Here is a 17,841-nt window from a genome sequence, read left to right as displayed (position 1 = left end):
AAATGATAAAAGTCAACAAAAACTTTGCCATTTTGATATACACCCTAAATTTGCTTTCAACCAGTCTAGATGAAATTTCTTCAAATTCACTCTAATAAATATCAAGTGTCTTTTAATATGTTCGGATTCTTAAGAAAACCAAAGTTTGAATTCTTATGTTAATAGAAAGGGACGTAATGACTATTAAGAATGTTAAAAAAAAACATGTGTCTCATATGTTAAAGAATACTTAGCACTTGTTTGGAGTAACATGGAGAAATTTTTTGCCCCATTGTAAGAGCGGCTTTTTTTGGATTTTTTTTTTTTTAAAAAAAAAAAAAAATTAAGAAATCAAGCTGCTTTATGTAATTTATTGCTAGTTATCTTAAAAACAAGTTGTAAATAATAATATAATAATATACATATTACATAACATCAACTTTGTTTTCGAGCCATTAACAAGCTAGCTATGTTTCATGGCTGCTCATTTCTCCCTCTAGATAGAGACTCTTTACTCACTACTTTGTGGCCAATGGCCATCACCAAAGGGCAAAGGCCATGTCGGTGTCCTCTTAATTTCTAACCCCCCATTAGCAACTTTTTTCTCTTTGAGAAATGGACCAGATTTCAAGATGCGCCAATTATTGGGGTTTGTTTAAATTTGTAATTCTAAAAATAGCAATTTAAAAATGTAATTAAGCGTTTAGCAAAATAAGAGTTTAGCCTTTAAAATTATCTGTTTTAAAAAAAAGCATCTCCTTATCTGCGATTTGAAAACACAATTTTTCTACGTTTTCATATCGTAATTTTTTAAAAAACGTAATTCTAAACAGTCTATTTTTTGCCATTTGATTTAAACTCATTTTTTTTTAATACGAAATCACAATACCAAATGCACCCTTAGTTGCTTAATGAGTTAAAAAATCAAAAAAAAAAAAAAAAAAAGTTTTCACAAGTCTTGTACCCTTCATCGTACCTATTAATAATTAATCTTTCCCTTACTAATTAATTCCTAGTAATTGAGGGTTTGCACAAGGCCTAACCCAAAAGGCAAAATCACCCTGAAAAGAAGATAATTCCAGACCTGGATTAGAAGCACGAGGTTTGCTCCTCACTTCTTCATTTCTACTGATTTCAATAAATTGAATTGCTTCCCTTTTTTGGCAAAATAGATGGTCTCCACGTTAGCAATTGTCTAAAACTAAGGATTGCTCAGACAGAAGGCCAAACTCTAACAGTTATGCTGAAGTCGATGAATAATATTCATTTCATCGGATACTGTTGGGAGATAATAAGTTTTTACTAAGAGTACATTAATATATATAGTTGAATACAACTCTAGTCTAAAAAGTCTAAGTTAATGTGCTAACATCCACTTATGTATATTAAACACTATTTTATTTTATATTTTCTTAATGTGGGGACTCAACACTCGCAAGTATAATCACAGCAGATACTACTATTCTCATTTAAAAGCCTCTCCTAGTCCTAGCCCTAGGTCAGAGCTGGCAGTCATGTTACCTGTTTCACAAGGCAAGAAAGCCTGAAAATTTAAGATGGAAAAAGTTTGGCCAAATGTCTTTATCAAGCCCGAAAAATGGTGACTGAATTAAGGTTACAAATTGGCCACCTGAGCCTGAAGCAGGCCTAGAATTAGGGAATGAGGATGCAGGACCAGAAGTTCAACCAATGAATTTGTCCACATGTTAAATGGGTCAAATTGAATTAAAACTTTCCTTAGAATTTCATGCACAATCTCTTTCCCAGATTCAAGACTTTGAGCTGGAAAGGTGTAATTTGGTGAAAATGATGCTTTCCTGTCAATAAATTTTGATTAGCATAAGAAAAGTAATCAATTCTTGTCATTTTCAGAGCAGTTTCTTGTCGTAGGCACGTAGCTTTAAGATTTTTTTGATTTTGTGGGGGATATCTAATTTTACTTTTTCACGACATTGCACTTATTTGCACATCACCCCCCAACTTAATTATCTCTTCAACCTTCCTTTTACTGTTTCTTTTCTTTGTATTTAACTTTTTTAGTGGGTTCATCCATGACCAAATCCACTTTGGTTGAACTTACCAATGGAAATATCTATATATATATATGAGGACCCAAGTTGGAATGTTGCAGAAATGTGGGCATATAAATTATAGAAATATATAATAAGATAAATATAAAGCGAAATAATATGGAATAAAGAAAAGAGAGAAAAACATATAAATTAAGGTGGTTCGGCATATAGCTTGCATCTACACACTAAAGCCTCAATAGTCTACATATTTCCTTTATGTATTATTTAAGTACATAGCTCTATTTATAAAGTTTTGACATAATTTTAAATACAAAACAAATCTCTTGAATTAAGGGCGATTAATAACAAATCAAATCAACAATAATTACAAATCAAATCCTCATTAATCAAAATGATTTATATTCTTAACATAAATTTCCCGACATAGTTTCTTTTTTATCTTTCTTTGTTGTCTGTTTACTTGCTTTTGTGATGTGTATACCAACTATTTTTTGTTTTTAAGTGTTTGAGCATAATTTTTATTAATGAACCGCTCAACAAAAATAACATCAACAATACAATGGAGAACTTCCTCAATGACAACCCGTTTCTCATTAAGAGATAGTGCTTCATTCGCAAGACAGTAGGTCATCTCATTAGCAATACGCTTAACATGATTAACTTTCTATTGCTGGAGACTGCTTAAGACCCCGCAAGCCTCCTCAGTTAGATGACCAACTATTAATCTCAAGTTTGCGTACAACGGCGCATCATGATTAAATTGAATTGAAATCATTTTATATTTTATATTTCATCACAAGTTTTTACAGAACATATCACTATTTTTTTTTTTTTTTTTTTTGGTTTGATCTTTTAAATCATTTTCATGGAAGTCAGATTTTTATTTTTATTTTTAATTTTTTTTTTTTAAAAAAAAAAAATCCTTGACCAGAGTAGCGTGGAGCTTCTTCCATATCATAGCAAGTCTTTGTACAATAACTCCTATGAAAAGGAGAAGAGAAAAAGAGGTTAAGAGATATGGATTAGTGATTGATGATAAAGTTATTTAATTTGATTGGCTAACTAAATGGAGTAGGTGAAAAGAAGAAGTATTTAATTTTAAATAACTTTGTCCATGGGTAACCGTTGAAGTGAAAACGATGGATTAAGAAAGGTGTAATATTTAAATGTTCAAATCTTATCAAACAAGCAAACAACATTAATGGATGCTGATGATGTTATAAGAGATTTGATTAAACAAAAAAAAGATGTTATAAGAGATGGGTTAAGGTGAGCTTTTCATTTTCCTTTTCAGTCTTTTTCGTGATTCGTTGATTTCTATGCTTTGAAGTTTGAACAACCTGCCGACACATTTAAAAAAGAAAAAAAAAAAGTTAACTGCCGACACACAGTTAACCTGATGGGCTGGGCTTTTGGGCCGCTCTAAGCCTACCTTCCCACCTACTAGAAAAACAGGAACCATTAACGAATTGGGCCTCACTTTGGAAAAAACTTAAATGCTTTGTTTACATTAGTGAAGTGTTTATATGAGCTAATAAGGCAATGACACATGAACTATCATGTGAATTTATAAATCTATTTACTATTTATCAAGTTAATCATTAAATTTAATTTTAACTGTCACTGATATCAGTGTGTAAAATTTATTTATTTATTATTATTTTTTTTTTATAATAGGAACAATAAAATCAAGCATTTTCCTATATTACATGAAGGTCTTGTTTGAGATTGCGTTCGAGAAATAGAGCTTTTAAGTCAAAAAGAGCTTTTGAGTAAAAATTTTATTTCTAAGCTTTTGCCAAAAATGTGTTTTGGTCATTTTTAAATTTTTTGAATTCTCAAAAGTGTTTTTAATTTTTTTACCAAATGAGTATTTTTTTTTTAAAACGGATTTTTTGAGTGTTAAAAGTACTTTTAGACCCTTCAAACGTAATTTCAAACATACCTGAATTGTTATAAGACTATATAAATCTACTTTTTTGATTAAAGTGGTTGACAAAATTGCATAGTCCAAACAGTTGCAGGGAATAAGTTTAAACAGTTTGTCAGATGTAGCAAAGTTGGGAACATCCCGCCCGCAGGCAATCTCGTCTCAGGCATTTCAGAAATAATTGGGAATCTGCACTTTTCTTCCTTCTACTACTTTGTCATTTCCCCGTACACGAGGAGTAAAGTTTCTTGTCTTTATAATTTCTTTTGCAGTTTTATTACTTGGATTATAAGTAATTTTGACAATAAATGTAAAAAATAATTAATATAGAGTTCACTTGTCCAAGCAATTTTTGGACTGCTCGTCCACTTGCTTGAATAGACGAGTCCTATAAGAGAAATGTTACACATTCCAAATGATGTGTTTTCATCCTATGAGTTTGTGACATACTTTCCAAAATAATAAATCTCATAATATGGTAATACATCATTTTGAAGGAAAATTTGAAATGTATAGCACTCCTCGTCCCATAAATATACTCTTATATTTTGTTGTTTGAATTGCTAACAATTTAAACAACAAATATATTGGAGATTTGGATCCAATGGAGTCTTACTTGAAAGGTCTTATTTGTTTGATAAGTAATGTTAAGTTTCACACCTATTTTTCACCCACACTGATTTACATTATGTGTTTTAAGTGGCTTACAAGAGAGTTGTCTTATGCCCTTAAGTATTCTCTACCTACGTACATGTGTTGGTTTCAAGTACAAATGCCCTTTTGTTAAAAGTCATTTGAGCTTTTCCTAGGAGGTCCAAATGCTCATGTGAATACGATATGAAATGAATGAAACATTGTACTTATGATTGTTATGACCTTAAACGCTTTTGCGTTTTTTTTAAAGTGGTTGATATTGCAAGTCTTTCAAAACACGCCATATCAGTTACTATAATATGAGTATAATCAATAAGTGTAAAGAGTATTATAATTTTTATTTAACCTTGCATTTGACAAACGTTAAATTAGTTATTTATTTCAAAATAATGGAAAATATCATATTAGGTAACTATTATTCTAATATTGATCCACACCCCAACATATAAGATGTTAAATTTTTGTTTTAAATAAGAGATAGAGTAAAATTAGAAAATATCGATTGTTCTAATTAATGTTATGTTAAATGAATATTTATCTTAAAATAAATAAAAAACTAAAAATTGATAAATATAATTATATAGCTATTATTTTAACCAAAAATTTAACACATAATTTCATGGTTTAAAATTACACATAATCCCACCCCTCTTTTCTAACATCTTTTCATGTCGTTTTCAAAGATGCATATATTGGAATAAGTTTTTTTTTTTTTTTTGGTTGGACAAATGCAAGACGTAATTTGTATGGAAACGTAATTTGTAATTTGACAATATTGTTTTACTTAACACATTGACTCAACTACATCGCTATCGTGCAATATTCAGTCGTCCAGGATCTAAAGTGCGACATGAATGACGTTGCTTTCTGGTTTTCTAATCACGTGTTAATCACGAGTGGGCCCTCGAGTTAGGCTCACGAGTTATTCACTGGGCCCTTCAAAAAAAAAGAGAATAATCACGAGTGGGCATACTCAACTTGAGGCCACTGCTTTTTGGCCCACACATTATTGGGTCAATGGGGGGAGTAACATCCCAGATGCCATCTCGCTCAAACCTCGTGCAAAGAATCTTTCAAAAAAAAAAAATTAAAGCTGATTTTTTTGTTTTTAATAATTTTTTTTTATCTATACTGAAACATTTTTAATAAAGTATGTTATTCTTTATCCTTCTCAATATTTGTGTAACACCAAAAAAATAAAAGAAATCGAGTAAGTGCATATTTTACTTAGAACTTTTAATTTTTGATACGATTCGTCAATTTGATAGTTGACATGAACTCAACACAAAATGATCGGGGTAAGATTGAGAGGTATGACCGATATAATTAAATAGATCGGTTTTGTTTTACTTTTCAAAACAAATTTGATGTTTTCGAAAATAGACAACACATATAATACCAACAGAATAAGAGATTCGCTATTTGATCCTTAATTTACTCACAAAATGCTGTTTTTTTTTTTTTTTTTGGTTATTTTCTTGGCGCCACCATAGATATCGGCCACCTTACTGTTCCGTAGACCATTGGAAATGCTATGGTGGTGGGGTTCTGATGGCGGTGCGACAGTGACTGAAGGATAAAGAAAAAAAGAAGGGAGAGATGGCACTAGCAGCTTAGAAGAAGAAACAAATATGAAAAGAAGAATGAGTTACACAAAATACGGTTAGGAATTTTCTGGAGCTCTCCCCTCTCTCCTCTTACTGAAGAAAAACTTTCCTTCTCAGTAGCCATGGGGGAGGGAACTACGGCTCCCTCCTTCCCTTCCTTTTTCCTTTTTTCTCCCCTGTCTATTTCAGATACTTTTTGCACCTCTTCGGAGGCTATATCCGCCTCTTCTGAGGCTATAACCGCCTCTTCGGAGGACTTACCCATCAGCCCATTCAGCCGCTCGATTTCAGCCTCCAACCGTTGTCCTTGGCCTCGGATTCGCTTCCTTTCTGAAGATTTTGGATCTGATTTCTTTAAAATTAGATCTAGCATTTTCAGGAAGCCATTTCCTCAGACGCGCCCCTCCTCCGTGATCCTTGGTCCCTCCGCTTCCTGTCGGCGTCGACTGCGTCATCGTCCGGCCATCGCAAGACGGTACGTGGTCCCCATGCACCCGAGAGTTGGTCTTACTTGCGGGAGCGTGAACGCCACGCGCCGCCGAGCAGCATCTTCCTCTGCCCCTCCTCTCGGTTGTCGGCTGCTTCAGTCTCTGATGTTGCTGTTTTGTCTTTGTTTTTTCCTACTTTATGTATTATTTTGTCTGTATTTATTTATTTCTATTATGGTGTGGCCGTTTGTCGGCGTCCCATTTTTGGCCTTTTGCATTGCAGTTTCTGTTATGCTTGCAAAGATTTCTTTGGATTTCTTTGTTTTGCCTTTTTTAGCAGCCCTTTGTGGCTGCATTGGTACTTTTATAGGGCCGGGTCATTCTTTGACCCATTCCCTCTTGTTACCTTGCTTGGTTTTCAATTATTTTTTCTGCTTTGCTATTAGGTTTGGTTGGGGCTGTTGTTTGGGTTGGCCACCCACATTGTAATTCCCCGTTTCCCTTATTTGCTTATAAAAAAAAATAATAATAATGAAAAGAATGACTGGCGAAAGGTATTTTGTGCTTTTGCTCTTTAAAATGCTCCTATTTATATTGAGAGTAAAAAATCTGATTATCCCTTTTCTTTATTTTTTTTTAATTTTTTTATTTTTAGCAAAAAGGATAGGCCAAAGTAAATCAATTATAACTATCCTACCTGGGCGTGACACATAAGAGGGAATTCTCCATTGCAGAAATTCGAACCCACACCCTACTACATGCCCTAACCACTTGAAAACTTTCTTAGACCATTAAACCACCACCCTTGATGATCCTTGTATTATCTTTTAGTTAAAACAATGAGAGCGCCTTGGGTATTGAGGTTGCACAAAAGATGGATTTTGTGCTAGCCACTAAATGACTGACACGTCAGCTTGGAGCAAGTTAGAAAAAGTTCTTGGATGCACTAGATTATACCTTCTAATGTTAAAACCAGGTAAGACCGTAAGTTTTCTCAGTTTTCTTTCGCCTACAGCCGCCCAGCTCGCCGTCGTCTAGTCCACCGCCGTCCAGCTCACCCGCACCGCCTAGGAAAAGATGAATAGAGAAATCAAGCCTCGCCGCCGTCCAGCCCAGTTCACTGCTGCCGCCCAACCCACCGCTGCCTAGCCCACTGCGAAATCTAAGGTTTTCTAGTTTTGTGAAAGAATCAATCTGGCAATATGTTGCAGAAGCATAGGATTTGGAGTTACTGATTTTCTTCAGAAAAACAAAAGAGAATGTTATTGTTCGTTGCTTGATTAGCGAAGATTTCATATAAAATAAAGGGACCAATTAACTTTTGATATTAAAAAAAAAAAAAAAATCAAAAGTTTCTGCTAGTAATAATAACAACGTATTCAAGCTAGAGTGCTACACTGCTACTTTTCATATGGAAAGCAAAGTTCTTTGATTTTCAAAAAAAGTTGTCATTAAGATTAACAGGAAAGACAGGGGAACAAAGACAGAGAGTTAGAGAAAATATCACTTACCGGTGGTGGAAATCTGCTTGGGTGTGGCGGCAGTGGGGGGTTGATGTTTGTGTTATGGAAGAAGAGTAATAACAAGGGAAAATAAGGGTTTGAATTTAACAATAGGGTGGTATAATCTAGTGCATTCAAACTTTTTTTCTAATTTAGAATAAGCTTAGTTGTCACTCATTGAGTGGTGGGCACAAAAAGTTTTTTTTGTGCAACCTCCACATATAAGTTATTCTCTAAAACAATTCATAGCTTCCCAAACACTTTTGTCTTCAAATATCTTTTATGGCCCAATCGTTGACCATTGTGGATAGAGAAAGAGTGCCCCTACTATGTGGTCGATCTGCAAACAATGCCTTTTGCAGCATCCAATAGTTGACTGACACATCACCTTATTACACAAGTACACAATAAAACTAAAACACCTAATAAATTCTCTCTTCTTCTTCTCTCTGAAACTCTTATCTTCTCTTCTTTTTTCATATTCGTCGATTTTTCCATGTACAGAATAGGTTGCGGCACCGTGGGTTTGGCGAATGCCTAGCGGCGTTCTAGGTTGGCGTTCTAGGCGGGATGCTGGCCGATTTGGGTGGGTGTTTTGGGCGGCAGCATTCCAGACCCACGCCTGGATGCTGACCGGCAGCGTTCTGGGTGTTCTAGGTTGGGCTGCAAACCCAAAGGAATTTCCTTAAAAGTTTGTTGCTCCTTAACTTCATACATTCTTCAAATTTCAACAAACCCAAAGAAATTTCCTTAAAATTTTGAATAACAACGCTGAGTGAGCAAAGATCCATTCATTTAATCCAAAAATGACTATCACTACAAAGGTAAAAAATGACCCACTAAATTTAATCTCTCAGTATCAAATAGAGGCAAGTCCAAGCAATAATCATTAAACAAAATTGAAAATACAGAACTTGGGCAGTGGAACAAAAATTAGAAAAAAAATAAATAAAAAAATCGCAACAAACTCACCTTGCTGAAGGAACAAACCAACAAAAAAAAATCTGCAGAATGCGATTGAGCGTTGGGCAGAGGCGACAGCGATTGGGCGAGGCTTTGAGCAGGGGCTGCAAAGGCTTGTGCATTGGGCTTGGGGAGGGGCGTGTCTTTAATTTGTTTAGTGTTTTTATTCCAGTGTTGGAGGTCCTATTCTATTAATTGTATCTAGCTTAGGTGTACATCTTCTATTGGTTGCTGCAATACTTAGCTTTTGCAGATAGACCGCATAGCAGGTTTTCCCACAGAGAAAACCAAGAATTTTTGACGCAAACTCATGTCTCCAACAAAAAATGATGCATTGTGGATCCAGACAGAGCAAAACGAAATCACATATTTCTTAAAAGTACGTTATGATAAAAACAAAAGCATTTGCTTCTGCTGTCTTCTTTGATGATCGATAATAAGACTAAAAGGAAAGCAACTACAAGGACAAGGATAAAAAACAGTTGATAAATTGAATTAACCATTACTACGACTACCACTATACAGAGCAATCGCAAAACGCTTTACATGGGCAAAATTTATCGTCCAATTTCTGCGAGCCACAAAAATCTATAACCTGCTCCCCAATAGCAGGTGGGGAATCTCAATATACCAAGGGATTCCAAGACTATTTTTAACTTCAAACACCCAAAAACCTCTGCAAAATATATATATGCACACCCATCTTCTACTTTGGTGGACTGGTTAGGATTGGCAGCCACTAGAAGGAGTCTATATATTGGTTATAATGCCTCCTGTTGAACTCTAATAAGCTGCCGTAGGTTCGATCAGAGACGCCTACAAAAAGAGCTTCACTGTCTGGGCTAAAAGATACTCCAGCAATCTCCCCAAATAGATCAATCTCCTGCCCATGAAGATATCCAGACTCGGTGTCAAAGATATGCACGAAATCCGCTGGCTCAGCCATAGCCATAAACCGGCCATCAGAGCTGAACTTTAGACCTCTTATTGCCCCCATCCTTCCCTTTAGTACAGCTAAGGACTTGGACAGATTCCTTATGTCCCACAGCCTGCAGGTAGTGTCTTGGTTCCCAGTAGCCAAAATTCGTCCATCTGGGTGCCAAGCAGAGGCAAACGAATAGTCCAGATGCCCTTTGAGGTTCTCAATGACCTGCTTCAACTCAATATATCAGAACTTGTACATATATCTTACAAAGAACAAATTAAGTAAACAAGTAGCAACCAAAAAGAGTGACTTACTTTTCCAGACTGAGCATCAGCAATCAAGCACTCAACATTGTCACCAAGAACTGCAAGCAACTTACCATCTGGGCTAACAGAGGTGTTCTGCATAGAGGACCATAAAAACGGGGTGCAAGAATGTGAGAAGTAAGGTTAACGATTAACACCCAACTGTACAACATTGTTTCTGCAGATGGCACTCACATTTACAGACCAGTCGTAGGAGAAGAGGTTTAGTAAAGCAAAATTCTCAGCATCAAAAACCCTGACTTGAGCATCGTTGTTCGCAGTCATAACCCTCATTGAGCCACTGCAGATAGAAGGTTCAGTTGCAAGTCTGAACAGAGATGACAGATCTCAAGATTTGCTTTGTAAAGGAGTGACTTACTTGGGGTGACGGAAAACATCCACTGCATTGGTGATGGCATTCTCATCTGTTGTAACTTTTGTGCAGAATGCAACTCCAGGTTGATTCAAGTACTGGACCACCACATATAACAAGCAGTATAGATATTAGGAAATACACTTGCAATGGATTCAACATTCACAAAAGTGGGCTGGGCATTTAAGTCAAATCACATACCTTGCAAATTAGTTCCCCCTGAAATCCGCCAGCCACCAGTAAATTCTCCTTAACAGCCATGGTGCTTATCTGCACCCTTGAGAGTGACGGGGGCAACAATCCAGGACTTTTCTGCAATAGAGACAATTCGAATTATTTCAGACCCATATCAAGTGGAATGCTGAGCTACAAAAATCAAGCTCTATCTTGGTTCAAGAAGTGGCTAATCACCAGTGAAGGAACAATTGGTCTTGCAACATTGAGCACTTCTTTGCCCCTCCTCTGCAAAGAGGACCAATGCATCACTGAATAGTTCTGCATCAGGTATACATCATGCTTTGATGTCGCCCATAACAAATTCCTCAGCTGCACCACAAGAATCAGACACCATTGACACACCAATAAGAACACCCAGCATTAAAAGGAAGTACATTAACTTGACACAATCAAATAAAACAAACTTCATATATACATATATAGTAGCTCAGAGGTGCCACATATCCATATAAAGGTAAAAAATTGACCCATCCTTATGTAGATATTCCAGTTAATGTAAACACCTAAATCCATTTCAGTCCTTTATGTAGGGATCTTCTTCCCTTTTTTTTTTTTTGCTATATACGATATGCATCAACTAAATGGTACCCATATATTAGGTTCCTAGATTTAAAATCACCACTAGGTCTGCTATCTCCATACTGAATTTTAGGAACTCAAAACAAACTAGCTGCACTAGTATAAGTGACACTGTAACTATATGAAGAATATGACTTTGCAGACTGCAAGTAATGGTTGGACTTGGACAATTTAAGATATTTTCCAACACCATTGGAGCTTAGCAAGACAACGTTGCCAGTGCTCCCACAACATTTAATGTCTTCTTTGCCTTCCTCACAAGATATCCAAAGTTAAAAAAAAAAAAAGAAAAAGAAAAGAAAAGTAAAATTTGTATGCGCATAAGACGCCTGGCTGGCCTGTCTATCTATACACAACATTTGGAACCTCATTCATCCTCACCATACAAGTTCGGAGAAAACAAGGATGTAACACGTGATTCATTTGACAGCTTGCTCCATACACTCTTTAAGTGAAAAAAAAAGAAAAAAAAAAAAGAAAAAAAAAAAGTCTGAGAAGATATACAAGTGAAAACAGTATATGTTTCTATTATGTAGTAAGCCAGTATGCAAAATTATTTGCAATGACTAGTGCTCATTTTTCACGTTAGTTTGGGAATTTGATAAGGTGGAATTACAAAGAAACGAATAAGATTCACAAAAAATGTTTCACCAATAAAGCTCACACATCCAATAAGGAAAGCAAGAACAGTAATATATGAACCCAGACAGAACAAGAAAGAAAAGGAAAACAGATATCTGAAGAAATAGCAGAAGGGCAACTGACTAAACAATTGTCACAAATTGCATTATCAAGAGTTAAAAGAAGAGAATTACAAACTAATCAATATAAGCTACATTCACTTGGTTACGAGAACATCAAAAATAATATAAGCCAACAGATCATGACAACAACGTGAACATGGAATTATGTAAGTCCATACAAGAGAAAGTTTTCAGTTATTTCAAGGCCTACAATGCATCTCATATTCTAAAACAATCCAGCATGAAGAGGTGCAAGATAGTCTAATTAGGCCCCTCATCACCAGGTGCATGAGAGGCCTCTAAATGCTCAGATATTTTCCTATCATACCATATAAACAACGCCGCGCCAGCTGCTCAGATAAAACTTCCACCCTGCTTTAAAGGCTGAAATAAAGAGAGAAATTGCAGTCCTAAATGCAAAAAGGGGTTAATTATATTTGATAGTCAACAGAACAAAATATTCACAGCCAAATATCACATGCAAAGATTATGAAACTAACCACATGCAACAGCCACCATCTAAAATTTACAGGAGAAGGGGATAATTGTTAACAATCACCTACCCAAGGCACACAGGTTTGGCAAAGCTACAGATTCGAATTATTGCAGTTCGACTTGAAGTGACAAACATACACCCATTGAACTACCAAGCATACAGAGGGTGAAACCAAAAAGTGGGAACTAATGTGAGCATACGTGAACCATACACAGTTGGACAGGTGCATATTTCCTCATTTCATTCTTAATTTATTTGGTTGTTCAATATTTCTTTCTTTGCAAGGAAACAGTTCTATTGCATAAAATTAAAATTGTATCCTTCTAGATACGTTTCTTTTACATAATATTTTATAATATAATTACTAACCACTTATATTATGAACTTTAAAAGATCTCTCTCATTGATAGCTAACACATCATGCTACGGATTGCCAAACAATGGTAGTATGTTGGTTTGTAACAAATCAACAATGTAAAACAAATCAATATTATAACAAACTGAATCTATGAAACAATAGAAAGTCCGTCAGCTGATACCAGAACTCAAACTATCAAATTTCAATATGACTGCTGATTAACAAGAATATAGCAATGAAGTCAGCAATGCTTCAAACATTGCAATGATGTGTGTCTGTGTGGGTGCAATGTTAAAAAACAAGATCTTTCCAACAAAAATGTTATCTTGTTCATAGCAATTCTTAAGTACACCTACATCAGCATCAGGTCAGGTTGCAATGCTTAAGAATGCCAAGTCATACCATGGTCATGATACATCCATATCCATAATTCAAGAGTGTACCTTCGACATATTGTATCTTATAATTTTATTTAGAATTGGTGAACAGTTAGCATGAGCAAGTATAAAGTAAGCATCATTCGCGTATCTGCAAAAAAAGTATCCGGTAAATACAAACCCCATCTTGATGATATTAAGTGGGGCAGAATAGCATAATTCGAAAACAATTTCAGTTAAAAACCAATGGTAAATATTATATATTAATGCATTTCAAATATTTTCATTTGCCCCAATACAGGATTCTTCACAGAAATTCATTTAAATTTAAAGAGATCTCTTCTTCTTGTTTTCAATCAAGTTAAAATCTCTCTTTTTTCTTTGGACAAGTATAAAATTCAAAAATTATGTCCAAGAAAATCCTGTCACCAGTTTGGCCTGACAAATCTTGAGAACTTCTCAAACCATTTAGTTGCTAGTCAGTTAACTTCAGCATATCTCAAACTGATACCAAGATCTGTACTAAAACCTAATGTAAGGAAACAACTGTAAACTCCATACCTTCCAATGCATGGTTGAGGCACAGAGCTATAATCACATATAAAAAGTACATGAAGGGTTATACAATATTCAAACCTGCAGGACTACTACTAATGATGTGTGTATAACTGAAAAGGGTATATTTAACGAGGACCCAAACTTTGAAAAAATGAAATTTATGTGATCAATGTGGACTATGGTTTGTATATAGAATAATATTAGCAAGGACATCAATGATGAGCAATAAAATAGAACCCTTGTCGAGGAAGTAGATATGTACATACTAATTTGAAAAGATTAGAATCGGAAAAATTAAAAGAAAAATGAAAAGTGCATACATAACATGACTATGGAGTTTAAAATATGGAACATATACACCATAAAAGATGACTTTTATTATAGCAGTCTGTTTGTAAAACGCATACTTTAAATAGAAGAGAGAGGCAAAAAAAAAAAAAAAACACAACACTACACTAAACATCAAAACTATCACATGCCTGGGAATCCAAAATAGCAGGAAATTAATTGTGACAACAAAGCATAAATCATTTGAAAGAAAGAAGAGAGCCATGAACAGAAGTCTCTACCTGAAAATGCACTATTGTTGATTTGACAAGCCTCGTATTGAACTGGAAGTCATAGAAGGTCTTCCTCTTCTCTACTTGCAAGCAGTCCTGTTAACATAATATGTTTAGCAAAAAAAAAAAAAAAAGGAAAGAAAGACGGAAGCATGCAACTTCAAACGTACAGAAACAGGAACAAATATGGATATGGCGTGCACTCCCAAGACTGAAAGACATTAGGGTCACGTTTGGTTTGCAAGAACAATCCCAGGAATAGCTATTCCATAGATTGTGCCACCATTACTTGGAATACACTAAAATGAAGAATAGTTATTCCTCTCCAACAGCTAAGTCATAATTATTCCCCCAAGAATGGAATAGCCCTAAAAACTATTTTCCCAAATTACCATGGGCATTTGTTGTTCTTGTTCACATGGTTGGGGCGTAGTCGGCCACCCTAGCAGAAGCTTTGTGAAGCCCCTTGGAGTCGGCACCGGGGTGGTGCAACCACCCTTGATTGCGCATAGGAGTACTCACAACCACCCCCAATAGCTCGAGGGTGGTTGTGGCGACCCCCGAGACTAAACCCAGAAGGGTGGAGAAACAAGAAAATCAAAGTAAAGATGTTTATAAAACGAAAATTTCTAACAAGTACAGAGGCCTTGGTTTACACAAAACAATATTAGCAAACAATCTAAACTTCAAGATAAAGCGTGGACCCGAAAGTTCTTGTGGTATTCAGAAAATTTTAACTTCATGATGAAGATAACTATGTAAAATGGAAAGATAACTATGTAAAATGGGGTTAACTCTATCTTGACCCAATTCATCAAATTTTTCTTTTTATGAAATCGTCATTTTGAATGTGCAAGAAACTACTGAATATCCAAATATTGGGGCAAATGAAAACCCATATGCCATAAGGTCTATTGATCCTGCAAACAAAGGCATCTATACCCCAGATCCATATTCCACCATAAGACAGATCAGGGTAGAAGTACTAATTACTAAAAGGAAACAGATTAAAAACAGCAACAAGTTTTTACAAAATCGACAAGAAAACTCGACCCTGTCATAAAATATCCATATAATAGAAATCAGTTCTCCAAAAAAGATATAAATGAATAACTATAAAATTAGTCTATTATTAAATATCAGACGCAACCTGTTCTCGAGTAATTAAAAAATAAACCCTCTAGGCTATGAGGGACCATGCGTCCCTGTAGCACAAAACCAAGAGCAAACAGTGTATAAAATAAACAACAAGAGGGCTGAAATCTAACAAAAAAAACATAGTATTCCATGAAACTACCTTATCGAGCTCCTCCCGGGAGCGAGAGAGGTTCTCGTAGTTCTTGTATTGCTTCAATCGCCTCTCGCGGTAATTATCTCTGGAATAATTAAGCCTCTCCCACGGTATTCCTTGTATGTCTTTCCCATTCCTAGCTTCCACAGCAGAGGTATCCGTCTTTGGCTTGCTCTGAATATCAAAAACCCAATAATCTCCAAAGCTAATAATAATTCTCCAAAATGAAGAAAGGGAAATCATAGGAGGCACACCATTTCAAAGTCGTCTTCAAAGTCAGAGTCCGGCGATTCGAAATCGTTGTTCCTCTGAGGCTGGTTTTCAGCGAAAGGATCGTCGCCGTCTTCGAAACTGGCCATGTCGAAGTAGTCATCTACGACATATTCGAGGTCGTCATTTTGGAATTGCGCCATTAACCTACAATTGGAAAGCACTTCTGTCAATGAAAATATTCTTACAAGGTTCGAATACTCTAAAAGCATCAATCCTTCCAGAGAAATTATAACTACTCAATCTCTGGCGAGAGATTTAGAAAGAAACCCAAAAAAAAAAAAAAGTTGAAATAATGGAAATTTTAGCACTAAATTTTGAATTTGACACCACAAACAGGTACGGAGTATTAACAATAAGCAATACAGAAAGAATTTAAAGAAACGAATTATTTCTTCCTTGAACCACTTCAATATTACGTCAGTTATATAGATAATTGAGATGCAAAATCAAAAATTAAACGAAGGAAAAGAAAATCCTCACTTTCAAAGCCAACTCAGGGCATTATACGGAAAATTACCTCCTAGGAGTTAGAGAAAGGTAAATCAGACTGAACCAGAGAACTTAGAAGCGAAAGATCAAAACAGAAGGTAATAGAATACAACTTTCTCGAGAAACAAACAAGAATCTCAAAAGAAAAAATCAAAGATATTCGAGTTCTTGGAAAACGAGCGAGGAATTGCGAGCCTCGATGCTCTACTTATAGAGAAGAAGATAGAGCGTGCGAGCGAGTTAACAGAGCGTGAGTGACCCGCTTGCTGGGACCCACAATAGCAGACCCACAATATTTTGTTTCGTTTTTTAAGACTTGGAATCAGTGGGCTCGGCTGTCGGGTCCCGCTCAACCGCCCGTTTCACCGGCTCGGCCGTTTTCTCTGCGTGTTCGCTGGCGGGAATGTAGCTTGAGAATTGTTAGTTTTTTTTTTTTTTTTTAGAATTGTTAGTTAATTCTTATGAAATAACCACTTTCAGTAGGAGTTGAGATTTTCGGTTGCCTCAAGGGTCAGACATGACTTTTTTTTTTTTTTTTTAATTGGAGAAGAGAGATATTAAATTTTAAAAAACAATTTCTCAACAACAATAGAATTTTGTTAAGAGAAAGAGATTTGTCCTGCTAGAATTTTGTTAAGAGAAAGAGATTTGTCCTGCTATGCGGCTGTCTCGTAGGACATATATTAAAAAAATAATAATAAACAAAAAAAACAATTGTTAAATTTTTATAAATTAATGTTTAATTTCTAATGCCTTCAAAATTTGTTTTTTATATTCAAAACTAAAATTTAGGGATGGAATGTTAACCATTTAGAGATTTGTATTACCTAAAAGGGATTCGATCATCCTAAATTTGGTGCTAATGCTTCAAATTTGGTCCTAATACCTTAAATTTAATGCTAATATTTTAAATTTGAATTTCCCTTTAATATCTCTCTTCTTCAATTTAAAAATAAAAAATAAAAAAACATAATTGGCCATGTCAGATTTGGCAGATGTTGGGATGACCCCAAGCTGCCGAAAATCTCAACTCGAAAGAGAGAGAGAGAGGTAGCTATTGCCGCGGTCAGTTACTCGGTAATGTTCGAAAATTAGTTCACCTGGTTTACCTAATTTGCAATTAACTTCAGCTAAATCACAATGACTAATTTTACATTTTTTTTTATCCTTTTAAAAATGCA

At 35.3% G+C, this 17,841-nt stretch overlaps 1 protein-coding gene across 1 annotated transcript; it reads right to left on the bottom strand.

Annotated features, from left to right (window-relative positions):
• Window positions 1-9,566: 9,566 nt before the first annotated feature.
• Window positions 9,567-16,845, bottom strand: LOC132176294 (uncharacterized WD repeat-containing protein C2A9.03-like). The gene is made up of 10 exons (XM_059588463.1): window positions 16,689-16,845; window positions 16,153-16,315; window positions 15,905-16,072; window positions 14,617-14,703; window positions 11,111-11,245; window positions 10,901-11,011; window positions 10,706-10,797; window positions 10,522-10,627; window positions 10,336-10,422; window positions 9,567-10,246 (listed from the first exon to the last, which is right to left on the bottom strand). The coding sequence occupies exons 2-10, from the start codon at window positions 16,309-16,311 to the stop codon at window positions 9,836-9,838; spliced, it is 1,356 nt and encodes a 451-aa protein (XP_059444446.1). The 5' UTR covers window positions 16,312-16,315; window positions 16,689-16,845; the 3' UTR covers window positions 9,567-9,835.
• Window positions 16,846-17,841: the final 996 nt, after the last annotated feature.

Source organism: Corylus avellana, chromosome ca1 (genome assembly GCF_901000735.1).
Source record: "Corylus avellana chromosome ca1, CavTom2PMs-1.0".
In the NCBI taxonomy this organism is placed as follows: Eukaryota; Viridiplantae; Streptophyta; class Magnoliopsida; order Fagales; family Betulaceae; genus Corylus; species Corylus avellana.
The sequence above is the reverse complement of the archived record's forward strand: the minus strand, read 5'-3'. Positions and strand labels throughout refer to the sequence as shown.

Coding starts and splice junctions, on each gene's coding strand:
- LOC132176294 (XM_059588463.1), bottom strand. CDS start 16,311: ATGGCGCAATTCCAAAATGACGACCTCGAATATGTCGTAGATGACTAC. Junction 16,073..16,152: donor TTGAAGACGACTTTGAAATG/GTGTGCCTCCTA, acceptor TTTGATATTCAG/AGCAAGCCAAAGACGGATAC. Junction 10,423..10,521: donor CCTACGACTGGTCTGTAAAT/GTGAGTGCCATC, acceptor TCCTCTATGCAG/AACACCTCTGTTAGCCCAGA.